The sequence below is a fragment of the Cryptomeria japonica genome, chromosome 11 (assembly GCF_030272615.1).
Source record: "Cryptomeria japonica chromosome 11, Sugi_1.0, whole genome shotgun sequence".
NCBI classification, from domain to species: Eukaryota; Viridiplantae; Streptophyta; class Pinopsida; order Cupressales; family Cupressaceae; genus Cryptomeria; species Cryptomeria japonica.
The window spans coordinates 499,578,204-499,605,502 of record NC_081415.1 but is presented as its reverse complement, the minus strand read 5'-3'; the positions used below and the strand labels follow the sequence as shown (position 1 = coordinate 499,605,502).

Here is a 27,299-nt window from a genome sequence, read left to right as displayed (position 1 = left end):
GCAATCTGTTTCACCTAGACACCACCATAGGTAGTTGTCTAATGGTTAAGGTAGAAGACAGTTGGTTGTGGCACAAAAGACTATGTCATGTTAACTTTGATAGCATAGCAAAAGTCAGTAAGACAAAGTCTGTCAGAGGTATGCCTAACATAGTAAAACTTGAAAATGCTATGTGCAAAGAGTGTCAACTAGGAAAGTTGATCGGGTCTAGTTTCAGCAGCAAATCCATTTCATCTGAAAATGTGCTGGAATTAGTTCATACAGACCTGTGTGATCCCATGGGAACCAAGAGTTTCTATGGAGATCGGTATTTTATGTTGTTTGTGGATGACTTCTCAAGAATGATGTGGGTTGTATTCTTGAAGAAAAAATATGAAACCTTTCACATGTTTAAAGTTTTTAAGGCTCGAGTAGAAAGAGGAACCGGTAAGAATCTGAAGTGTTTGAGATTAGATAAAGGAGGAGAATTCACCTCTCAAGAGTTCATGAATTAATGCGAGGAACAGGGGATTATGAGACAAATGTGTGCACCTAGAACACCTCAGCAGAATGGGGTTGTTGAAAGAAGAAACAGAACTCTTATTGATTGTGCAAGGACTCTAATTATAGAGAAGGATAATCCACATATTTTCTGGAGAGAAGCAATAAGCATTGTTGTATACACCTTGAACCGGATACAGGTAAAGAAAGGGACAAATAAAACTCCCTATGAATTATGGTGTGGATATTCACCTAATGTTTGTTATTCCAAAGTATTTGGAAGCAGGTGCTATATTAAGAGGGATGAGTACACTGGAAAATTTGATCCCAAGAGTGATGAAGGGACCTTCTTAGGTTACTCCACAAAGAGTAAGGCATACTGGTGTTTGAACAAAAGGACCGGTAAGATTGTAGAAAGTGCAAATGTCAAAATAGATGAGTACTCTAAGAAAAATAAACAGGATTGTAAGAGTGAATTAGAGGACTATAAAAGGGTTCCAGTACAATGTACCGGTGGAACCTACTGAAGAAGATCCCATTGAAGTGGCAAATGAAGAAACCTATGAAGTAGAACCTACACATCCAGTAGAAGAAGCTCCAAGAAGTGAACTAGTATTGGCTAAGTATGTTAGAAACAATCACTCTACAGAAAATATCATTGGTGACAAAGATGCAGGAGTTCTAACCAGAAGAAGAGCAAGAGAGAATGGTTGTATGCTCTCCATATTTGAGCCCAAAACAACAAAGAAGGCTCTAAAAGATGATGATTGGTCGAAGCCATGGAAGAAGAATTGGAGCAAATTGAGAAAAATGAAACATGGACTCTAGTGCCCATACCGGAAAACAAAAATGTGAGAGGCACTAAGTGAGTGTTCAAAAATGAAATGGATGAAACCGATAAAGTGATAAGAAACAAAGAAAGATTAGTCTGTAAGGGATATGCTCAAGAAGAAGGTTTGGACTATGGAGAAACCTTCACATGGGTGGCTAGGTTGGAAGGGGTCAGAATTTTGCTGGCCTATGCTGCTTATAAAAATTTTAAAGTTTACCAAATGGGTTTCAAATCGGCATTCTTAAATGGGGTGTTAGAGGAAGAAGTGTACATAGAGCAACCAGAAGGGTTTGCATCTGAAGATGGCAGAAATATGGTATGCAGGTTGCAGAAGGCTCTATATGGGCTAAAACAAGCACCAAGAGCTTGGTATGAAAGGTTGCACTCATACCTACTAAGCATAGGGTTCAAAAGAACCAGTGATAATAGTAACATGTATATGAAGAATGGAGCTGAAAGTAAACATCTAATTGTTGAGATCTTTGTAGACGGCATCATCTTTGGAGGAGATGATGAGATGAGCAGAAGTTTTACAGAACAAATGAAGCAAGAATTTGAGATGTCCATGATTGGCGAGATAAAAAAATTTATTGGCCTGCAAGTCTCACAGCTAAAGAATGGCATTTTCATCAGTCAGACTAAGTACATAAGGGAAATTCTGAAAACTTTTGGAATGGAAGATTGCAAACCTATTGGAACTCCAATGGTTACAGATTGCAAGCTCTCTAAATATGATGAAGCTGAAGAAGTAAATAAGATACTTTACTGGTCCATGATTGGTAAGGTGAAGTATAAAGTCCATAGTAGACCAGACATAGCACAAGTTGTTGGCTTGGTTGCCAGATTCTCTGCAAATCCGAAAGAGACTCACATGGTGGCAGTCAAGAGAATATTTAGATACCTCGAGGGGACTAATGAGTATGGTCTCTGGTATCCACATAAGAGAGACTTCAGATTAAGTATCTTCATTGATCCAGATTGGGCAAGGAACATTGATGATAGAAAGAGCACTAGTGGAGGTGCATTCTTTCTTGGAGATAGGATTGTATCTTGGACAAGCAAGAAACAAAATTGCATATCTCAATCTACAGTCGAGGCTGAGTATGTAGATGTTGCAATCAACTGCACACAGATAGTTCTGATCAAGCAATTGTTGGAAGGTATCCAAGAAAAGGTGATTGGACCGGTAGTGATTCATTCTGTCAACACCAGTGCCATTGGCATATCGAAGAATCTGGTGATGCATTCCAAAATGAAGCATATAGCTATCAAATATCACTATCTAAGGGAACAAGTTCAAGAAAAGGAAGTGATGTTGGAGTATATCCCAACAAAAGAGCAGGTGTTTGATATCTTCACCAAGCCACTACAGAAGGACACCTTTGAATATCTCAGAGGTAGGTTGGGGGTGATGCCCCTACCTGCAGTAAAGTAAGCAAAAAGGGATCTATATCAATCTGGTATGATTTCAAAAAAACATTTCTAAGACTAGAATGATAAGTGTGGACTACTCTGGTTAGGGGGAGCAGTCTTGTAGGTGTACTGAAATGAATCTTTGGCATTGTTGTCAAAGGGGGAGATATGATTATAATTTTTTAAGCATTGGTAAGCAGTGGTTGAGCTAAAGTTGCAATTTGCTAAAACAGAGTTTTACCAGTGTCAGGGGGAGATATTCATTACTCAGGGCAGAAGTAATGAGTGGTACTGAAATGAGTGGTATTGAAATGAAACTGATAAGACAGATTCTGAAGTGTTGTCATCAATGAGAAAGGGGGATATTGTTGGCATTGACAAAACCAATCAATCCTGAGAATCGATATATGAACTAAGATTTGTCATTGATGTCTAACACTGACCGGTGAAGTGGTATTGGTAGAGTGGTGTATTTCAGCAAGCAAAGGTGAACACTTGTAAACACATGAAAACAACATAAGAGACAAATGGCCAAAGTTCAATTAGCTCAAGGGAAGACAAACTAAGCCAATCGGTCTGTCACTCAAGAAGATCGGTGTTGAGGCCAGATCTTCAAGCTGGCCAGTCTGATGATGATGAAGTCACAAAATGTGTCTTAGGCAAGAAGGCCTGAGGTTGTATACAAACCGGAACCTCATTGGCAAACATAGAAAGAGACTTGATGATAGCACTGCAAACCGGCAATCAAAGGATGAACTGGTAATATAGAAGCGCAGTGACTTATCGGTGCATTGGTATGACAAAAAGAAGATAGGTGATCACCATAAATCTCAGAGTGATGATCGATTATTTAGTTGTGGTGGCAAGAGGTGAGTTGGTGAGTTTGGTGAGCTTGTGTCTATGCCAAATCACAAGTTGGTGAGGTCAACTTTAGTTATCATGCAGTCAAGCCATGATTACCTGTGAATTTTCTAGTTCTCGCCTTAATGATTGAACTCGACCCAGAAGTTACTATTTTTAGGGGATGTAGTGGCAGAATTAGTTGGATAGTTGGAGGAATTGTTGCAGAGCACGCAGAGAAAGAGTGGGAGATTTTTGAATTTGAAATCTTCTGAAATATGTGATTGCTTTGATTGAGGGAACACCTAAAGGTGTCGACAGAAAATGTATAAAGTATTTTTTAGTTCATTAAGAAAGAATTGACTGTAAAATTTGCAAAAAGCAGATCTTGTAGAAGGTGATCCAAAGTAAAGAGCAGACTGAGAGGAACTGCTAAAAGGATTTAGCAGAGTAGAGGGTGTTTGAGGTAGACTGGTTGAGTGCAGAGTCAAGAGACAGAGGACCGACAGAGTGCAGAGCCGAGAGACAGAGGACCAACAAAGTGCAGAGCCGAAGGTCAGAGGACCGGCAGAATACAGAGCCGAAGGTCAGAGGATCGACAGAGTGCAGAGCCGAAGAAGAAAACCGGTGTTATGCAGAGCAGACACAACCGGTGTGGATAGAGTGTGATTCTCATTGTGATCTGATCAAGCTATCAGTAGCTGAGTCAGCAAATCATCCATTTGTTGCTTTCTAACCATTGCAACTTAAATCCCTTAACTAGGTGGACTTTAACAGGTCCCTTTTGTAAAATCCCTTAACCGGGTGACATCTGAATTGATGTTCTTAAGTCCTTTAATCAGACTACCTTTAACAGGGTAAAGTCACTAACTGGCTTTAAACAAAATCCCTTAATCGGGTGGCACCTAACAAGTGTCTTTGTAATCTCCTAACAGGGATGGCTCCTCACCAGGCGTACTCTAGAAGAGTATAAATTTTGTGAGTTCCTACTCACACTATGGTTTTCTCCCATTTGGGTTTCCACGAGATATATCTTGTTGTCACTGTCAACTTTTCATGCATACATATTCTACTTCAGTGAATAAGTATATTAATGAATTAAATAAATGCATATTAGAGTTAAGTTTTAATTCTGAAAATTGATCAAGTGTTGATTCACCCCTCCCCTCTCAGCACCGGTTGGCACTAACATTCCCTTGCTACTGCACAACATCCATACTCATACCAGTAGCCCCAAAAGAAACATCCACTGGAATCCCTTTCCTCTGGGGCTAAAGAGTAGTCCAACACCTCAAACGTGTTGAAGCCCGCATCATTCTGACTATCCCTATAGGGTTGCCTTTGACCTCTACTCTTAGCTTGGGTCTTAGTAGGAATAAATCCATCCTTATCAAGGCCACCATCCTTCAAAGGGGTTTTTCCTCTATCCCCAATATCTCCTTTCGGGGCCGAAGAAGTAGGAGAACCATCGTCTGCCTTATTAACCCTAGGGCATTGACGTTGAAGGTGTCCATACTCATGGAAAATTTAACATCGAAAAGTAAGAGATTTATAATATAGTTGTTGAACCCATGATGAAGAGCCTCAACAAATTTCCAAAGAATCTGACAATGGATTATTCAAATCAATCTCAACACAAATAAGAGAAAAAGAAATAACCTTCTTTTCAAGGGTTTGTTGAGAAACTATAGCCAACTTCCCTAACAAAGCAACAATCCTTTGCAAAATACCCTCCCTCCAAAACTCCCAAGGAAGTCGCTGCAAACAAACCCAAACAGGAACCCTCAAGGGCAATTCTTCAGCCAAGTTAAAACCCGCATGCCAGGGTTTAACAAATAAGCCACATGATTGTAAAAGTAGGGTCATCCCTCGAAAACATGATTTCAATCAAACACGCAGGAGAAGACAACCATGAAATAGCTATTTGTAGTTAGCATAATCTCCATATCCTCCTCAACGTGCCAAGAACAATGAATTCAAGCTTCCAATGTTGACAAAGAAATGTGTATCTCAAGAAATTTATGGATCAATGCATGTTCGCTCCAATAAGCGACATCCTCCATAATCGATTTAGGAGGAATGACAAGAATCAGACAATCCTAACTCCTCGACGAACAACCATTCACTTTCTTAAGTTTAGAGCTCTAGCCTACATAAAGAGTTTTGGACCTTGCATGCACACCTGAAGAAGATCCTTGAGGTGGCCCCGTGCCAGCCACGACCAAGATAGAGCACAACTGCTGCTCCTCCATACCCACAAAGGAAAAATCACCCACCCTCAATTGACACCAATACACCACCCTAACCCTTGTAGCCTCCAACCAACACCAAAATACTGGAATGGCACCAAAATCACCACCCCACAAACTCCAACACACCACACCAACAATGCTGGAAAAAAACTTAGCCGCCACACCCCTCAACCAACACACAACAACATAGTTAGTTATAGAGATAGTAAAATTCTCGATTCTTTTTTACAAAAATTGTTTCAATTGATAGGTACTAAGTTCACACCAATTATTTGATACCATCCACAAACCCATGGTAGAGAAATTATGTTTCAAATCAACAAACTACATGGGTCAAGTGATTGCACTTAAGTGATTAGTGCTACAATAAATCACATATGTCCATTGATATGCTACCTTTGAGAACTTTGTATGGTTATGATGCACTTTCTTTTGCTATTTGTTACTTTAAAAAAGTAAAGTACCTACAACAAGTGATTTGACTACTCAAAGCCAAGAAATATTAAGGGCACTAAAAGATAATTTGCAACAATCGTAGAATTAGTAGAAAACGTGTACAATTTAGAAAATGACATAAATATGTTTTGGAGGTGGGTGATTTGGTTTTCTTGGGATTGCAATTATATTGGTAGACTTCTATTAAGAAGAGTGGAGTCAAGAATATCAAGCCTTGATACTATGGATCCTACAAAATTTTGAAGAGGATAAGTGAAGTGGCCTATGAGCTGGAACTTCCACAAAATTGTAGTATTCATAATATTTTCCCCGTGTCTTACTTAAAGAAAGTTCCTAGTCAACATATTGTGTCTTCAAGAGATTTTCTCCCTTTGGATGATAACGATAAGTTGATTTTGATTTTAGAAAAGTGATGGATATCCAAGTCAAAATTTTGAGAAATGAGAGCATCACAAAATATTTGATTAGATGGAAAAATTAACCATTTGAGAATGCTCCTTGGGAAGGACCTGAGATACTTGAGCATCCCAATTTGCATTGTTTGAGGACAAGGAAGTTGGGGAAGAGCACACCTATCATGTCCTATTTTGAATAATTTAATTTCTTGGATAAATCACTCAATTCAAATGAGATCATTTATTTCTTGTAAGGCCTTTAGGGTTGACCTTGTTACATAACTTGTATATTTAAAATTTTGGGCATAAACACTCATTCTGGATTAGACCAATGATGCTAAGAGTTATTTTAATTTATTTTCCCTCTAAAATGAAGTGTGGGATTTTGGGCACCCAAGTTTAGGTTGTGACATATAAAACTTGTAACATTTCCATTTGGAAAACCATCTCATGGACCAATTTATCTTCTAGAGCACTTTATCTTCAAGTATCCTTCCTAAGAGTTACAAGAGTCAAAGGACGAAAACCCTTCGATTTGGGAGGGCATTCTTATTTAGGGATTGTATAGAAGTTTCACAGATTTTCAACACATTTAAGTTATTCAATGTTTGTTCATTTGTTACATGTTGCAGGTGAAGTATAATTAGTAGTTGGAGTGCATTGTTTGTTTCAAATTTTTTTTGTGTTGTATGATATTGTTCTTTTTTTGTTCATGATCCTTTCTAAGAGCTAGGAATATCAAACTTGTTTTAAAGAAGATTGGAGTTTATATTGCTTGGTAGGCACTATGTATGTGAATTAAGCATTAGTTTCATATTTTGTCAATGTAGAAATTGTAATGATTCTCACATCAATCCATTATGTTCATAATATATCAATGTAAAAGTTGCATGTGTTTCTGGTTTAATTTGTGCAAATTTGGGTGTTGACTAGCTAGTTTTATTAGTGATGTTTGGTGAAGTTTATTGTTTAAGTTCAAATCTGTTATTATCATTAAATATATGATTTGTGACATTACAATCAAAAGGTATAAATTGATCAAACTTGTATTAGTTTAAGGGTCAACTTTACTGGTAGCTAGAATTATTTGCACAACTTTCGGTTACAAACAGTAAGGGTTGTGATCTCAAATGTATGTATATAGTTTAAGGGATAATAATTCATACATAAGTATGGAGCGTGGAGAAAACAAAAATTTCACACTATTATCTATATGAATCCCTCACCCAAACCACTAAAGAGAGTAGATTTACCCACAAATAACCCTACGAGTATAAAATAGCTTCCATGTGTTCCATATGGTTAGTAGCCCCTAAATATAAAATCCATTATGAAACCTATGGAAGATGTGTTGAATGCTAAGTTAATATTTTCCTCATCTTGACTTCCAAAGATCATAAATTCTTTTGACAGGTTTATCATATATACCTAACAATGAATCCAAGGTTACAAATTTAGTTATGTGGATTTTGGTGGATTTTAGTGTGCTTATAAGACCATGTCCCTACACCTATACATGTACCAACACTTGTATCTTTGGCCTAAAATTGTCCTTGTTTTTGCTTAGAACCTTGTTTTTCAGCCAATGGGTAATAATGAAAACTGTCTAAAGCAACTATTCTTATATAAACTATGAAAACTATCTCCTCAAATATCATGTCGTGTGAAGTTGGGTACAAAGATGGAATAGGCACTTCCCAACTTGGAAATTACATTTGAGATCGATAGATCATTATTTTGTATAACATTACACTAGAGTTGTAAGCACAAATTCTTGAATCGACTAATAAAGTCCTCAATCAAAGGAAATCCATGTGAATTGAATGAAACAAACTAATTTTCCATTTTACATGGCGAAAGCTTATCCTCCTTTTCAAACAATTCTCAATTTTTACATTACTTTAAAACCTCATATATTAAAAATCAAGTGAAACAAAGATATCTATCAACCCTCTATGTTCATTACATACACTATCATAATTGGCTTTCTTTTCAATATCATCTACTCTTCTTATGTATGTTGAACATTCTTGTAAAGACCACCATTAACAATGCCTCTATATGCAAAAGTTTGACGATTTGGAGTTGCCAAAATGAGAACCAAGAGAGAACACAATGCAATCATAACTAGTACACAAGCAAAATTTACATAAAGATCTATTAGTTAAACATGTTGCATGACTAAACTCTTCCCCGCGACCCTTGGCCTCTACTTAAAGAATTCAAATACCTTCAAATTGTTAGAGATAATCTTTTAAGTTCTTGGTTAAGGTGATGCAAGGTTGGGTGGCAACAAACTCATCCATTAAGAGGATCATCTCTCATTTTGTAAGTCTTCATAGCTTTTATCAACTAAAATCCTTTGTATTGAGGAGGTGCAATCTACAAAGTGATCAAACGACTCCATGTTTAAGTCTAACATAATTTAGAAGACACATTTGTGTAGGGTGCAAGTGTCAAAAGGGGTTTTTTCATGCCACAAATGTCAAATTATCAATTTTGCTAGGCAATGATTAGGTAATTATCAAGGTAGTTCTGAAACTTCCACTATAATTTTGAAACCAGCAAGGTGGATACCTACTAGAGTGACATTTTCATCACTACATGAAGTGACAGTTTTATCACATGTTCATCGATAGTTTGTAACACCTAACAATGATTCAAATTTCCTTCCTTGCTCCAAGGAGTTCCAAGATTTCCGATAGATGTATGCAAGCATAATTGTCGATTGCAAATTAGTAGGATGGTACCATATAGTGTGGAGCTTGGGGCATAATAATTGTCTCTTATGCGTGATTTCTGCGGTTATGATCAAGCAGAGCCATGGCAATTCCATAACAGCCGCCTATTGCAGTTGTCATTATACCAGTCACATTGCTACAACTGGACTTCTTTCTGTTAGAATTGAACCCTTTTTCTTTTGATTTTCTAATGAACCTGCTTCAATTGTTCTTTGCCGCAAGATATCATTTCCAACCTGTGTAAAACTCTCGACATTTGTCCTCCATTGTCTGTTGAGATTATAATTTTAAGAGTGTTAGGAGAGTTACAATTCACATTAAATTAAAATAATGGCTTATTTAACTTATTTTTTACTTACATCATCGAATATAATAAATCCCTGGGGAAAGTATTTTTCTGCTTCTCTAGCAGGTAGGGGTAGATTTTTTTATTGGAAAAACTCATCTACATTTTGAAACAAAAGGACACAAAAGCATTAATCAACCGAGTTTGGGCAACCAAAGCTTGTTAGAATAATAACCCACCTTGGACTGTTCAAAGGACCGTAATTTTCATTTATAATTTTCATTTATATTTTTATAGCACATTAATTATTTTAATTTAAAATATGTATACATAGCCAGGTGTAAAGTTATATGATATTATTTCCATGTAAATATCCCCTCAAAATTAGTTCTTATCTATTTTTGTATGTGCGTGGTGCCTTGTTAAGGTGTTCGAGTTTACAATTATAAAGTAACATCTCAACATCCCTCAACTCCCATGTCCATGTTAATAAGCTTTCACTATTTTGCTTCAATTTGGCATCTGAAACTGTATAATTACTTCCTTGACTTCATCATTACTTTGTGTTGCGTTCATCTAAGTGGCACACAAATTTCTTCATAACTGCTGTAGAATTTTAGCCATTTATGTATCTTGAATCATAGGAATAAGTGGAGACAACTTCTGCAAGTAAACAATAAATCAAATTTTGCTGCTGCTTTTAATATCAAAAACAATAGATCAAAAGACAAGATAAAATTCAGCAATAATCTATACCCAATTATTCAGAATGTTCTATTCCATATTCAAATAGGTGGTGCATACTGGCAAGTTCTTCTATGATGACACAAAATTGTACATATACATAACCTTGAATCGTAAAACTTATTTTCAGCTCTTACCAAATAACTCATTTGATCCCAACTTTATTGAATAAATAATAACTAATCGAAAATGGAAAACTATTACAATGATCGTTGCTGGTTACTTGTGGATGGCCTACTTTCAAACATCACCAATACAAAAGGCTCCCACAGGAACCAGTGCTGAAAATTACAAATAAGAAATACTCACATGATCATCAATTCCAGACAAGGATAAGATGAAAAGGAAAAAGCTCCAATCATTTATCCCATAATCATGCCTGTTGATTGAATGACTTCAAAATATCACTCCTGATTCTGTTAGAAATAAAATTTCACTATTCTCCTAATGTCTCCGCCAGCTCTTGCGTAGCACCAATTGCTTCTCAAGTAGCCAATGGCCATGGAAGACTTTGTAAGTAGACAGCACACAAGTGAAAGGAGGCCACTCAAAGAGCTTTTACATATATCGTACATCCAGAGGTAACAAATGATGCATATCTAATGATGTGCAGTCCTTAAATCAAACCAGCAAGTGCAGCTGCAGGATCTGTAATCCCTGAAGAAGAGCGTACAGGAGGCAGAGGTGGGGGTGTTGGTGCAGATGAAGCTACAGAAGGAGCTGTAGGAATGTATACAAGTTGTTCTTTGATAAATTCTTTAAACCTACAAGCAAAAGCAAGCATAAATTACAAAATGATTAGTTCAAAGCATAATGCCTGGATCAAACCTGGTTTAAAATTTTATCTCAACAAATCTCCCAAAGAAAAACTTACTCAAAAGTCGTGTTCGGATCATTTGATGCAACAGTCATCCGTAACTGGGTTCTGTCAGATGGATCTGTTTCAACTCTAATCTGATGCATCAAACATAGCATAAGCATGAATTTATTTTCCAGCAAATTTCCAAAGAAAAATGATACGACCATTAAGAAAAGTTAGTCACGTACCAAGCAGAGTATGGCTCTTGTAGCCTCAGAATAAAATGTAGTACTTGCAACCAAATTGTTGGGATTGGGATCCTGCATTATATATTTCCATCATTAATTTAATCAAGCTATACCAATCAGCAACTAAACACGTACCAAATAATATTTACAAAAATTTACTTACAAGGCCTGGAGAAACACTTATTTGAAGACTATTGAACAAATTTGCCATTTCAGGAAGAGATAAAGGCTTCACCCCTCTGACCTGCATTTAGCATAATTGTTTCTCAATGTCACATTTTGCCTTGAAAAGTTAGCCAAATCTAACACCGACATCAGCAAATCACTAGAAAACTTTGTAGGGAATCCCTAACTAGAATAACCAGAAGCCTTTAGTAGTTTTAGAGACTTCCTTAGGAGCTAGTTTCAAAAGCAAAATGTGCCAGAAGTAAGAAAATGTAATAAATATTGACAGAATTAAAGAAGCAACCATTCTCAGTTCACTGCTTTAAAAAATTCAAACAATCAAGAAAATATGACATTACAAAATCCTCATATTTACAGATGTTTGCCTTGATTGATTATACATACAACTTCTTGCAGCTTAGCTGGTGGGCCAACAAGTGCTCTCCACTGTGGAAAAAAGGTGTCAGTGGTCATGGCAAGAGGTTGTAGAAATTTGTTAAAAACAATTGGTAGTCGTAACTTGACATTCACCTGCAGCACAGAAAAAAAAACATATTCATAAGATCATTTCAACCAGAACAGAAACAAACTATGTTGAACGTTCTACATACAAATATTTTGTTCTTACTGGTACGGCCCCATTTTTATAGGAGAAGTCTATAACAGCCACATCCCTGCTAGCACGCAGATTCACAACTTCAAGTGGGCATTGCACCTGCAAAAAGCATATAAAAGCCGAAGCTTCATTAACATATAGCCTGAAGGATACAATTAAAAATAGAATAACTTTTAAGTTATAATTACAAAAGCTCAAATAGTATTCAGAATCTACAAAAAGCATATAGAATTAAACACAAAAAAAATATAAATTTTACTACAATTCCAACAAATTTGCACCAACCTGAGCCCTAGGAGGAATTATATCAGGAACAAGTGAAAGCTTCATCCGCAAATGTGCCGGTGGCAACAGTACAGCTTGAACATAAGTTAGGGCTGAAGTATTCTTATTGCCCAAAAAGAGAACAAGACGTCCTTGATTAGCTCGCCATTCAGACTTCATACCTATCTGTAAAAGGTAACCGTTTTTCATCAACATTTGGAAGCAAGAGAAGATAATTGGATGCAATAAAAGAAATGAACATACATTGAGATGCAATACATATGCATGGAGATATGAGCACAGCAAGATTCCGTATTTGATTGACAGGGAACTCATATTCCTTGTACATTTCATGAAATAATTGACATTTATGTTCAATTTAAAATAATCAAAAACACATGAATGAATTGGAGAGAACTTAAAAAATTAGTAAGGGACATTTTAATCTTTTATACATATAGGAACAAACATTTTACTAATTGAACTAAACATAAAATCCAAGGTTCACATGAAACTTGGTTTTTTCTATTGTAAGACTTCTAACATTGTGTAAACATAATTATGACAGTACGTTTACATATACATATACATATATACTAGCACAGATGTAATATGTATGACAAGTATCGAAAAGACTTGAGGACACAATCCCATAACAAGTGTAAAATCATAGCAATTGGTATATCAAGTCATTGCGATCTCTCTCGTCACACATGTGAGATACTTGCAGGAGTTGCATAAATTCAACAAACAATATTTACTAGAGATAGGTTTCCTGAAAAAATTCCACAAAATTAATTCAAATATATGACTGAATTAATACCACAAAACCTCAATTAGTTGCAAACACTTATTAAAAAGTATGAAAAACCCATACTGATGATAATAGTGATTCAAGGTACACTTTATGCCATTACATGCTCTAAAAGCTTTGCCAAACTAGACTACAAAAGATCCACTTACAGACAATGTATAAGTAATAATTTCCTATATTAATAAAATTATGAGTAAAGTAAGGTTTAGAAGGCACTGAGTGTGCCAATATCTTTATGAGTCTGGAAACATAACTTTTAGGGTGCATATTCTAGAGTTGACATGTTAGCACCATTGTTACAAAAATCACCTGGACTCGGCAAGTCCCAAGGCAAGAAAAGCCAAATGAGGCCCAAAGACTCGTGACAGTGGCTACTGTTATCACAAAAGCTTGCACCCTTGCTCAGCTATAAGCTTAGCAACCTTGTGAAACATGGAAACAACCCCGAAGTGTGGGACCTTGCGCAAGGGGTTGAATCTCCGGAGAAGACCAGCTTCCTTCTCAATCCAGGTGCAAGTGTTGAACTAACTCAACACTTCAAAACTAACTCTTAAGCCTATCCTAACAATTTGCAGAGGTAAAGGGAAGAGAGAATGCTTGAAATGAAAGGAGGCGATGCACCAAGATAAGAGATTGTTTCTCTCCCTACCGAAATGACACAAGGAACCAACTAAAAAACCCAAAAGATGCACAACTTCAATTGCATAAGTGACCGAAACGCATGTATGGAGGTTAGAATTTGCATGCACAACTTCAATTGCATAAGTGACCCAAACGCATGTATGGAGGTTAGAATTTGCTAAGTGTCAAGAGGGGAGAAGGATTCCCACAAGTCACTCTCAAAAACAAGTTAACACAGCATATATGGAGAGAAAAGCCACAAGACATACACCTATAATGAAGGTAAGAAAGCATACACAGCATACATAGATTAGGAGGAGGCAAGAATGGTGATTTTCAATTAATCATAAGGCCAAAAGCCAATCTTACAGTTGCAGAAATGCAAAAAATAATTACAAATCTTCAAGAGAAGAGAAAGAGCATAGGAAAGCTCAAGGCAGCAGGGAGAGAACCATTTACAATGAGGCTTAACAGCCTTACATAGAAAAAAATGGGTTTCAATGGTGATCATGACCCCTGCATGTCAGTCTGGAAGTGCAGGGAAGTGTATGCACCTAGCTTGTACATGCAAGCAACCTAGCCATACCACCAAAGGCAACTCTGAGGAAGGTGGACTGACTAACCTTCCGAAGTCAGACATGACATAAGTCACCAAGCACCAAAAACATTTAATGCACCCTTGTGGCTCCACCCACAAAAGAAAGTGCACAAGTCACCAAGCTGTCGGAGCATTTAAAGCTTTGAGTGTCGATCACACCATCTGGAAGTGTCGCCAGTCGAAAGGAAGCCCGGAGACTTCGAAAGCTCGGACTCCCGAAGTGAGGAAGACAAGGGAAGAACTTCGGAACCTTGGGGTTCCGGAGTTCCAGGATAGAGAGAGGAAGAGAAGAAAAGGAACTTCGGAACCTCGGGGTTCTGGAGTTCCGGAGGAACTAGAGAGAGAAGGCAAAAGGGGAAGAACTTTGGAACCTCGGGGTTCCGGAGTTTCGGAGAGAAGAAGGGGAAGCGAGAAAGAGGCCTTCGGAACCTCGGGGTTCCAGAGTTCCGGAGTAGGAAAGAAGTGGCTAAGGCAAAGAACTTCAGAACCTTGAGGTCCCAAAGTTCCGGAAAAGGAAAAAGGAAAGAGACAAGGGCAAAGAACTTCGGAACCTAGGGTTCCGGAGTTCAGGAGAAGGGAAAAGAGAGGGCAAAGAGAAAAGATCTTCAAGGCCTCAAGGTTCCGGAGTTCCGGGGAAGAAGAAAAGGCCAAGGGAGGAACTTCCTCCGAACAAGGCAACACTTCACACTTCAAGATTCTTCTCTCCTTGATCAATCTGGGGCCGCATTGATCAATGGAACATATCTCTGATCAGTTCTCACTGATGGACCAAGGGTGTCATAAAATGACAACAGCTACCACACTCAGTAAACCCAGTGAGTCCTACTAGGAAGACTCAGACAAGTTAGTGAAAACCAGGGCAAAAAATGAAAACACTCATAACATAAAAGCATGAAAGTTGAGCATTTTTTGAGGGGTTTGATTTGGAGGACTCTTGAAGGTTGGTTACAAACAATAAAACTTTGAAAAATGGCATAAGCCACAAAGATTTATGTGGTCTCAAAGGCTTTCATTTGGCTGCTCCTGGACCCCACGAGAGATGCTGACCCCAAATCCCCACTCTAGTTATCAAAAGAAAAAAAAAGACAAATCATTTTGGGCCATGTTGGGATGGAAAAGGAACATTTTTTTGTTCTTTTGATTTTTCCTCAATTATATCCTAAGTAATTGATTACATTCATACTTCTGGTTTGCTAAGTCAATCCCTACCACAAGTAATGCTCCTACGGTTGTAGCAGCATTTGCTGACTTATCTGAGATACAAGCACCTGACTCCACATAGAGCTAGGAATGCTGGCTGATTGATACAAGCTCTTTTCTACCATAGTTCATGACTCCATATTGTGATTTTTTTTTTTTGTGCCATGGATATCATAATCTATGAGTTTTGTACACTTAAAACACTTGAAATATTGATCTTTTTAAGAATGTTGTTTCCTTTGGCTAAAATCAAAGTAGCTTTGATTTGATTAGTTTATTGTCTTTAAAGTTTATTTATTAAAGGGTGATAGATAAAAGTTTTGAATCCTTAACAATTTCTATATTTCGCGGAATTTTCAATTTGTCTAATCTTGGCCAAGTCTCGTAACTCTAGTTAGCATCATCCTTCTCTCTAATACTAAAACTGTTTTATGATTTCCTTGTCGTGTCATTGTTACCAATGTACATGGGTGAAAAGAAGTATTAAAATAAAAGACAGAGAAAACTAAAATGTATCATCCTTCTCTCAAGCTCTAACACCATGGTCCCATTACCTTGTATCACTGATGTACATGTAACGTGGGTGAAATGTGTATTATACTCTATGAGGAAAAAAAAAGCATCATCCTTGTATCTGATAGAAAAATAACTTAGATGTAAGGGTGTCTTTGAGATTATTATCAATGCACATGGGTTAAAGAAGCATTATTCTACAAATGATACAGCACTAAAACCACTTAAGAGGACTCATGTTAATGGGTTAATGATTCCTAAGAATATAGCACATCTTGGAAACTGAATACCTCATACTCAAGGTTGGAAATTGAACTTTGATGGAGCTTCTTGTGCCAACCTAGGCCTAGCTGGGGCACGTTGTGTGCTTCATGACTCTACGAGAGCATTTACTAAGGACAGATTGAGAAGGTTGGGTTGTAAAACATATAATGAAGCTGAGTGGGAAGTAATCTTAGTTGATCTGATTATGGCATATTCCAAAGGCTGCCACAATTAATTGGTTGAAGGAGAATCCTTGATTGTCAATAAGGCTTTAAAAAAAGCCAGCTACCCAAATTGTAAACAAAAATCCTAAATTCCATTTTAGAAGAGACCCTAATCTGGTGTGAGCAGTTTGATTCGGTCGATTTCTCCCATTGCTACAGAGAATAAAATAAGGTGGCAGATCTATTGCCAAATGAACAGATTGATTTATCTGATTTCACATCTGTGGAATGTGGCACTGTTCACAACTGGGAGAACCTTAATACTTTGATAGATCATGATTGGCACCATTGAGTGATTGGTATCTACATTATCCTCCGATTGCTCTTAATATTACATCACTATTTTTAAGCTACTAATCACTATTGTTTTTGTGTTTAATTACTTCAATAGTGTGAACTCTAATTCAGAACTGCTTTTACTCATTTGGAGTTAATATCAAATACTGGTTGCTTTCATTGCATTTAGACCTGGCTCATGCACCATTATATATGTACTGGGACATGCCATGAGAATGGGCATGCACTTTATGGCAGTCTGTATTTTATGGTGTGATTTCTATTGTTTGTAGTTTTTTCTCTAGCTTTTCTGTGGAGTGGTGTATTTGTTCTTAGGGTTCTTGTCATGGTAGGTAGATTGGGTGGCTCTCCACAGAATCTGCTACAAAGAGGTGACATCTCCAACCATAGATTGAAGAGGATTTTCAATTGTTCCAGCCTGACATTGCTGAATGTGGTATAAAGCATCTTAGGCATAAATGGTTTCGCAGATAACGGGACTCTTCCCTCCCATCAATCCTGGCAGACTATAAGGGCAAACTTTCTTAAGCAGTCAAGCAGTAGAGGTTAGGTATTCTCTTGAAGCTCTTTTGTTGTTACTGGCAGAGGATTTGGAGGAGCTGGTGGTCACAATGGGTGCAGATGACTCCAGTGAATGTTGAGGGACAGATTTTTAAGGCGACGCAAGTGGAACTTCATTATGCAGTTTTGGAAATGAACAATTTTGCTGTCTTCAGCCAAGACCTGCGAATGGTTATGAAGCACAAGTTAGTTTCTCAACACAAAGATTTCTAGTAAGTACGGTCTGCTAAGACTTGAAGGTGAAATCCTCGTGCATTCAGTTAGGAGGGCTACAATTATCAAGGAGATTCCAGTGGAAAGGCTTGACAATTCTCTGAGCTTGTAGTTTGTGAAAGCTAAATCGGTTGCTATTTCTGGAATTGGCATGTACAACAGAGCATCTGATCAACAGAGACTGCACCTAGCAGTTGTGGACAGGCCTGTTGGGGTGATTCTCAACTCCCATAATTATGTTATGTGATGGATCTGTTTCTTTCTGGTCTTGATTGGTTCCCTTCTCTTATATTTCTGTGTGAGCTTGCTACTCTCCTTGAGAAAGAGCTTTTGCAGGCTTATTTTATTCTATTATTTTGTTTCTATGTTTCTCTTGTTTTGGGGTTGGGGTCCCATAATCAACCCCAGGTCCTTACCTAAAATGAATACCACTTAAGACATCATCTACGTGAAGATGGATCTGTGGTGGTTACATATTGGGCATTGCAATTTGCTAAATATTTTGTAATAGTTAAAACCCTAGAATTATATGTTTTTCTAGATTCTAATTTTTCTGAATAACTTAATCAGATCTAGGGTATAAAATATTATAGGTTGAAATATCAGAGCTTGCTACTATCTAAAACAGGGTTATTTAATTTTAAACTGACTTTTCCCTATTTTTACACTTGCGTTTTTAAATTTCTAATCATAATCGTAATACCTATTTAGCAAACTCCGATAATTCTCTAGGGTATTAGGTTTACAAATTTTTAAATTAGAGGTTGTTAAAAGATTGGGTTTGCTAATTTTTAAATTGGGCTTGTTAAAAATTTGGTTTGCTCATTTTAAATTAAGATTTGTTAAATTAGGAATTCCTAATACCTGATCAAGAGCAAACTAATTATTGAAAAAAAAAAAATTACAGAATAATGCAAAAAATAGAGGTTTCAAAGCAATTGTTCTTCATTCCTCAGTTTCAAGATAGATCAACTCAAAATAACAAGAAAAGCTGCATGTGGATATGAAATTATTAAAACAAAAGTGATGATTCAAGAGGTTTCACAAACTGTTTAACAATAAAGTTCTGATTTTAACAGCAACCTACTGAGAATGACAAACTATAGCCTTTCTGAATAAGCTTAACATAATCTCCCATATCAAATCAATTCAGACCCCCTTATCAGCATGGTGCAACATGCATACTGAAGCATCTAGGATTCTAGACTATGAACAGATGAGCAAGTATCAGAAGACATACCTGAATAAAAGGATCTTCATAGAGAACTCCACTATCTTTAAGGCATAATGCTTGAAAGCGCTCAGCAACATCCCCAATTGGCTGCATTATTCACATTTTCAAGATTTAAGAACGAAATTAATGTTTGAAAGTGCATAGAAGAAAGATATTCAGCATACCAGTTCCATAGACCCATATGTAGGACTCAAAAGGTTTCTACATTTTAAATCAAAATTCTCTGCAGATCTTTTCTCAGAGGATGGGGGTTATGTGTCCTCAAAAGAAACAAGGATGAAAAAATGGTTATCAAATGTCCCTGGTCATTCTCTTGACCATTCTTGTCTGTTGGTCATTTGTGTTTCATCATGGTACATGTTCAATTATTGTCCCTTCGGCATTTCTATTGAGTTGATACATGATGAATTATCAAATTGTAATCAGATATGTTTTTGTGCTTTTGTACATATATTTCTTGTGCCAACCCCTCAAATTATTTTAGGGGAGGCAAGGTGTCCCAGAATCAGTTCCCCCATTTTCACATTCCATTCTCCACTTTGCTTGGGGAAAATTTATTTTAACTCTTAAGTGACCACACATGCTATATCCTTACAAGTTATAAACAAGAGTAAAACACTATACTAATCATCTCTTTAACTAATTCTGGGCCTATGTAAGTTTTAACCGTTAAGCCTTATAGCATTCACATAACTTGTGTGTTTCAGTGTTTCTATTCGCACAATTTCTGAGACAAGATTTTACCTTAGTTGTTTAACTTTTATAACATTTGTACAATTATAAGTGTCTTGAAGCAATTCTTCACATAATTTTCAACACCAGACTTTAACTTGATTGATTAAACAGTATTATCCAAGCCACAGAAATTTCAAAGGTGAAAGCACTCAGCATATTTCTTCAGACTTGATGACAAAATAAAACTTTAATGTGTAATTTATCTCCAATTTATTTTAAGAATTTATTATTTATCTCCTATTAAATGAATCAGTAAAACAACAAAAGCATTGCAAAAGGAGGTAAAAGCCAAGCAATTATCTACAAGTACAAACATAAACAGCCAAGAAAAGGGAGGCATCCCAAAGAAGAAAATGTAGATTTAATCATCATCTACATCCATGTTTATCAATACATTAAATTTCTAACATATTTACCTGTATTGAACTTGGCTGTTCCCCGAGAATTGCCAGGGCTAAAGGATCTGAATCCTCAGTAGGACCTTCTAAAGATAACAATGAGCTTGACGGGAATGAGACAACTGGACCAGGAGGACCTTCAATAGCAAGTGGACTCAAAAGATCCCCTAATAGATCAGGTTCTGGTGATGCAGTTTGTGCATCTTGCTTGGAAAGAGCTCCATTAGCCTGGCGTGGTCCTTGTTCAACTTTGCCAACATCCTGCAGCATTTAAAGATATGATATTATGCACAAATACACATTGAAGAATGGTTCAAATATAATCACAGAAAAGAGAGCACAGCATGAGTGTTAATGGATAATATTTTCTCAAAACAGAATGGAATAAACATCATGTTCCTGACAACATTACAAGTCTTACAGGCATCTTTATTTGTCCGGTAGGTAGAGATCCATTAGCAGGACGCTGATCTGATACAACTATAGCACTTGACATTTGTTGTTGCACTCGCAATTTTGTAGCACTCAACTCAGCTGTGTCTACCTCTGTATCTTCTGCTCTCCTCAATAGTGCAGACTGGTAGAAATGAAGTAAAACTCATAAGCTAGTGCAGATGATAAATGTTGTAATAAGGACTTTCAAATGTATATTGGAACTCAGTCTGCTAGTTCTTTGCATAGTGTCACATCTCAAACATCATACCTGACGTTCAGGAAATTTGGGCATTTCAGCAAGTATGTCCATTAGAATTGGCCCTTTCTGACTCAATGCAAAATATTCTACCGCACGTTGTTGGATTTCTAAATCAATATAACTTTCGTACCTGCAACCTTGTTTATGTCAGCATTGTTTTATTTTAACTCCTACAACACTAACAAAGTGCTTTAAGTAGAGAAGAGTTGCTGTGTGTGTTCCTAGCAAAAAGCTGACATTATTATAACTTCCTGAAAAATTAAAAACAAAATTGAGATGAATTTTTTTTTATTAAGTTTCCCTTACTTGCTAAAAACTGCCCAGATATGTTCTTGTAATTCTTGATCTGGAGGTTGAGTGTGCATCAGTATCTTTGCATATGTGTTCAAAAGAAGGGCAACAGTGGAGATTCTGCAGCCACCATTCTAAATGTAAGGAGGCCAAGATGCTTTTGGTGCTTGAAAACTAATTTAATCATCAAGTAAATATGCTCAGAAAATCTTACGACACAGTCGGGAGTTTGTCATGAATGACAGAAAATATTTCCTTCGGACTACAACCAGGCCTTCTAGCCAAAAGGTGACTGTACTCTCCAAGTAGATAAGCACCAACCTGTAAGCACACATGAAATTTTGGTTCATGGTACTGGAATAGCTTCTCACAGTAGATTTCATAGACAAGATTTTAAGTACTCTTTTGTTCCATGACTATCATTAGCAATTTAGCACTCCAATGATGCTATGGAACCGAAAGGTACACAATAATATCTCTCAACCACACCATCCAAATAACACAAAGGCATCAAAAACAAGTCCAAGATCACATTATTTTACACTAAATGGTACATTTATGGTTTACCCTTTGTTTCAATTCAACCTTGAAGCTTAAATTTGGAAGTGCTTATTCAAATGACACAGCTCCTTTCATTACAAAATATCTCTACCTATATTTTCAGAGCATATGGATTATGCACTCAATCTATGGGGATCACCATGTAAAATACACCGTCATTCTACAATTCTCTAGCTTGACAAGAGACATAGGAAAATCAAATAAAAATTGACCTCCAAATTATTATCAAAATAAATATAAGTGCTCAAAATAATATTGCAATGGCAATCTCAACCTTTATCATAGTAATTAAATATTGATGTTTGAATGTCAATATTCAAAGAGGAAATCAGAAACAGTCCTCAGTTCTCACTTATTTGTACATTAAAATTATATTAGCATAGTTTAGTATCATGATTATGTTGTATCTTGCAAGTCCCAGGCTGAAACATTTATTAAGATTGTGATATTACTTGTATTTCTACAGCATTGAAGTTCAATTAGACACATAGGAAAACCATAGACAAGTACAGATTATCTCTTGCAATATAACTCAGAATAGCAGATTTTCACCATGCCTTTCCTCTTGTTCACTCTACTATTCTGCTTCCGGTTCAGCTTTTACCTTCTCATTCAATTCTTGTTCTTATGGATCATTTAGATCCACACACTGGCATCAAGCATTTACACTCTCTGGGCCTTTTGCTTTTCTAAGACTACTACATTATAATTTATAACCTGGATAAAAGGGCTGAATTTATCCTTGAATGGGCAGAGTCTATTTTATATACCCCAAAAATATAAATAGACCCTATTATGATGTGCCATATCCTAGCTGAATCTGTATCCCAGAGTTTTTAAAATCAATAATTATTTATATCCATACCAAACACCACACCAACCACTGTATTCATGCAACTTAGCTCCATAGTCAAGGATTCTGTCCTCAATTTCACTACCATTGTCATCCTAGAAGTTTTATACCATGTTTTCCCTCAGCAGAAACATTCATTTGGTTATCTTTTATGCATGTGGTCAATCTTCAGTAAAAGGGATTGATGTGATCATAAACCTTAGCATCTAAGTTTGATGGTTCAGTCAAAAATATTTGGGGGTTGGGTTCATTTTGGGTTTGTCCATAAAAATAAAAAAAAAATAAAAAAAAAAAATATATATATATATATATATATATTTATAGCCTAGAATAAAAAAAATATTAGACATAATATACAAATTTTTAATATTTTCAATGTATAATAATAAAATTATTATAGAAATTTTATTACTATATAATATAGTATTATAAAATTAATATAATGTTACAATTTAATAATAAAGATAAAAATAACATTAATAAATAATAAATATTAATACATGTAACATAACCATAGATACTAAGTTTCCACAATCCATGAGATATTGCTTAGCTGTTTCCAGAATCAATTGTGTAAAATATTTTTCATCAAAGTTTCGGATCACACTCCATGATCCATCGTCAAGATGAAACAAATTAGAGAGCATGCAGAAGTGAAACATGTAACATAAGTTACATAACTATTAAGTTTTTAATTATTAATCATGATATTAATAAATCATTGAATTTATTAATATAATTTTTTAATCCCTTCAGATGGTAATGGTTGCATGCACTGAACCCAAAATGAACCCAATGTAGTAGACTCTTGCACATAAGAGTGCGCCTTTGCCCTGTAGGTGCGAAAGGAAGGATGAACTCTTACAAATGAGTGTCCAGGTTTTCAAGAAGCTGAAGGAAGTAGAGTTATCAAAGAAAACCCAAAGTCACAAAAATCCGAGTGTGTTAGGGTAAGGCAACATACAGAAGACAAGATGGTTTCATCGTGATATCAAGAATAAATGGTGAAATTTGTCTTGATAGTAGGAAAAATGGCGAAATTCACTGCGGTAGCAAGAAAAAGCTCTGAAATTCATCACAGATTTGTCAGGTGTCATCCCATATGAACCCATTGGGAGATTGACGACTCAGTTCATGTCCCCTGGAAAAAATCCAGTTCTGGGCCCAATCAGACTCGGAACCGGAGGGTCCAAGGGGGCGAACCGGTAACTTATTTTACCATGATATACTTTCTTTGTGATCGCATTTACATTTTCTGCATGAAGTCTGTTCTATTTCACAACATGCTACCTTCTGAAGATGTTTATTAAATATTAGGAAATCCCTTCACTAAATGAAACCATAGATATTCTCCATATAATCACCATATACATTTGTGCAGTGCTTATTCCTGGTGAATAAGCTTGTTAGAACATACACTGAGAATACCTAGAGAAACCAAATGACATAATCACTGTCACTTTGTCAAAGATTCATTTTAGAAAGCAAATTGTGAAGATTCCAAAACCAACTTGCCTTCCTTATTCATGGCAAATGTTTTTGTCTACAGAACCATGTGCAATGCTACCTTCTTCAGAAAGGACATATACAAAACATTGTGGATCCTCCATGTCTTCAGGTGTACAGTGCATAGGTTGCTTAACAAACCTTAGTCATAATTATGTACTGCCCATTGTATCTAGGTTGAAGCTTTTGCCTTTCCTTCTACTTCAGCATCATTCACTTATATTGTTGCAAATTTGCAACCATGGTTCATAAACTGACTCAACAAGCTTAAATTTTGAGTCAGATTAAAATAAATTATAATGCATTAGAATCATTAAAAACAAATTTAAAGCATGCAAGTCTGTTTTGATCGTAGCAGCATTTCTCAGAATCAGGATTGACTTGGCAAATAAAAAATTATAATTGGAATCCAAAGACTCGGAATTTAATTGAGAAAATTTCTGGAAACTTAAAAATGCTGAAATATTGATAAAAACAGGGGGAAAATGCTGTTTTTATTATTTCAATAATTAATCATGTTTGGTAACAGATATTAATCTTTTTAACCCAGAAATGCAGCCAATAATTTCTTCAATGAAGATGTTACTTAAAAGTTATTGACAAGACAAAAGAATCTTAATAAATCTCACCTTCACCATTGTCTCGTGCACAGCAGGTTTGTCAAGGTATTCCCGAGCCTTTGCTGCAGCATATGGCTATACAGAGAACTTTAGTAAGCATTTCAAAATCCAAAAGAACATTTCATGTAGACATAAAATTCAATATCTAAAAAGTCATTAAGCTATATATGATAAACCTGCAAGTCTTCATTGTTTGTCACAAACTGAACCACTCTATACCATATATCGTCACTTATGAAATCACCAGCTTTGTCAATGAGCTGAAGAATCACATCTACATACCTGAAAATAGACAAAAAAGACACTGGTACATGTAACTACATTACCCTTTATGGTATACCAAACAAATGGAATACAATGAAAATCCATTCAAATGTAAATGTAAGTTGCCAATTCAGGTATGTCACTGTTTGCCGAATTTCAACCATGAGGCTCAAAATTCGGCGAGCTTCAAACATGTATAAAAAAACGTTGAAATTCGCCGAAGATTTATACAGATAGAAGGGCATAATATTTTTAATAAAATATATATTAAAAGAAATGTTTTCTGTGGTTTTCCTTGGGTTGAGTGATGCAAATAATGGAAATCATATTTCTTGTGCCCCTTGTTAATGAGGTAGGAGGAGAACAAATCATCCGAATGCAGCCAGGAGCAAGTGAGGTCTAACCTTTATTGACTAGTAGTGTGGTCTTGCGGCCATGAGCAAGGTCGTTCATGCTTCAAAGACAGCTGTAGCAGCGAGCGGAGCTAAATAACGAATTTATTTTTCTCAAATGTAAACAAAAAAAAATTATTTAGGTTATATGCTTCACATCTGAGAAGAGCTTCTCATTTAATATTTAATATTTCCATTTTAATTTTAGGTTTTCCTTTTATTTTATTTTTTTTCAAATAAAACTTATATTTTTAGGATATGTTTTATATTTAATTTGTTTTTCAGTCAATATTAAAATTTTAATATTTTAAAATATTTAAATTACGATTTTAATTATATATTTATTATTTAATATGTAAAATTTATTATATTTATGAGCTATATATTAATAATATTTAATTTAAATTTTGAAACATACTATATTAATATTTTTAGATTTATTATAATTTATTTAAATTTAATATAAAAAACATTTTATAAAAGGCAAATTTAACTTGAATTTTTTTTCCAATTTTTTTCTCGCTGAACTTCATCCGAATTTTATTGTTCTCAAACTTGTACTCAAACTCGAACCTTGTGACATAGTGTGCCGGTACAAGATATGGGTTCAGGTACAAGGGTACGCCAAAAACAAAAATCCCTTGGGTACAGGTATTATAACTTTGAAGATACGGGTTCAAGTATGAGGGTACATCAAAATTATAAAATATAACTTTGAAGAAATGGGCAAAATCGTTTTCAACTGGCATATGGAATATAAGAATACTACAACAGGGTGATTTTGGGAATGTCGGCATATAAAGAATAAAGGAAAATGCAAGTTAGAAAGCTATTCATCAGATAACTGCATTCTTCTATACAGTGGAGTGGATCATTTCAGAGCATTTTGATATTAAATAGAAGCTTCAAGCAAAGAGAGAAGATTTCATTTCTGAAGCTACAAAAGAGTACTCTAGAAAATTGCATAAAATTGAACAATATGATGCACAAAATAAAAATTAAAAAAAAATCTTCAAATCAATAGAGGCAACAAATTACACAGGACTGCAGATCACATCTACTTAGCTTGTGCTCACTTGTATAAAGTAATTACCAAGTTCATCTCTCAAATAGACCCCACAAGGTGTTCAAAATTGAACCATCCTCAAGCTTTCAGACATCAATATAGAATTAGCAATCCCCTCAGTTTATTTAAAAATGAAATCCAAATTATGACACTTTCTACAGCAAAGCCAACCCACTTACCAATCCATAAACAAAATTCATAAGATTATAGTGACTTAATACAAGTGTTTCTTTGATTTTCTGGGACAGGGAGATGCATGAAAGTGGGACAAAAAAATATCCTCAATTCTAGGACAGCAACCAGTATAAACTGTCGAAGGGATTGAGTAGTGAATTCATCCAGGACAATACACTAAGGAAGTGTTCATCTGCACCAGATCATTTGCTGAAACATAATTGTCTAAATCCTCTGAACCCAAGCCCAACCAAAAGAACCTGCTATGGCCAACACTGTAGGATTAATCATTGCATATCCTTCAAATCATAGATGAAAAAATCTGCAAAAAATCGTTTAACTCCCGATTTTTCGTGAGTCATTTATGGCAACGATTAAATCTACAAAAAAATCTTGGTTGATTTTTTTGAAAAAATAGGGGTGATTTATTGAAAAAATTGCTCAAAAAATCAGGAGAAAAACTCAAATAAATCTGCAGTAATGATTTGTCGGGTATTCATTTACTGATTACTATCATGCAATTGATTACATAACCTTGCACCTCACCATTTGTGAATCAATTAGTGTAACTGCGTACCTATCCACAACAAGTTAAAAATAGGTGCCTTCAAGGGATGTGGCATCTATGTGGGAAGAATGTGAATCCTTTGGGTGTATGTGTGAGGAAAACTTCAG

General features: G+C 35.9%; 1 protein-coding gene across 1 annotated transcript in view; it reads right to left on the bottom strand.

Annotated features, from left to right (window-relative positions):
* Nucleotides 1-10,572: 10,572 nt before the first annotated feature.
* LOC131068330 (AP-2 complex subunit alpha-1) overlaps nt 10,573-27,299 on the bottom strand; it is a 69,099-nt gene continuing 52,372 nt past the window's right edge. The window contains exons 13-27 of the mRNA XM_058003506.2: nt 24,905-25,010; nt 24,738-24,803; nt 21,403-21,509; nt 21,204-21,308; nt 20,907-21,027; nt 20,625-20,780; nt 20,222-20,464; nt 19,077-19,157; nt 12,553-12,717; nt 12,280-12,366; nt 12,057-12,182; nt 11,650-11,730; nt 11,487-11,558; nt 11,314-11,393; nt 10,573-11,203 (exon numbers count right to left, since the gene is read on the bottom strand). Coding sequence (XP_057859489.2) covers nt 11,056-11,203; nt 11,314-11,393; nt 11,487-11,558; nt 11,650-11,730; nt 12,057-12,182; nt 12,280-12,366; nt 12,553-12,717; nt 19,077-19,157; nt 20,222-20,464; nt 20,625-20,780; nt 20,907-21,027; nt 21,204-21,308; nt 21,403-21,509; nt 24,738-24,803; nt 24,905-25,010 — 1,744 coding nt within the window. The 3' untranslated portion in view covers nt 10,573-11,055. The remainder of the gene's footprint in view (nt 11,204-11,313; nt 11,394-11,486; nt 11,559-11,649; nt 11,731-12,056; nt 12,183-12,279; nt 12,367-12,552; nt 12,718-19,076; nt 19,158-20,221; nt 20,465-20,624; nt 20,781-20,906; nt 21,028-21,203; nt 21,309-21,402; nt 21,510-24,737; nt 24,804-24,904; nt 25,011-27,299) is intronic.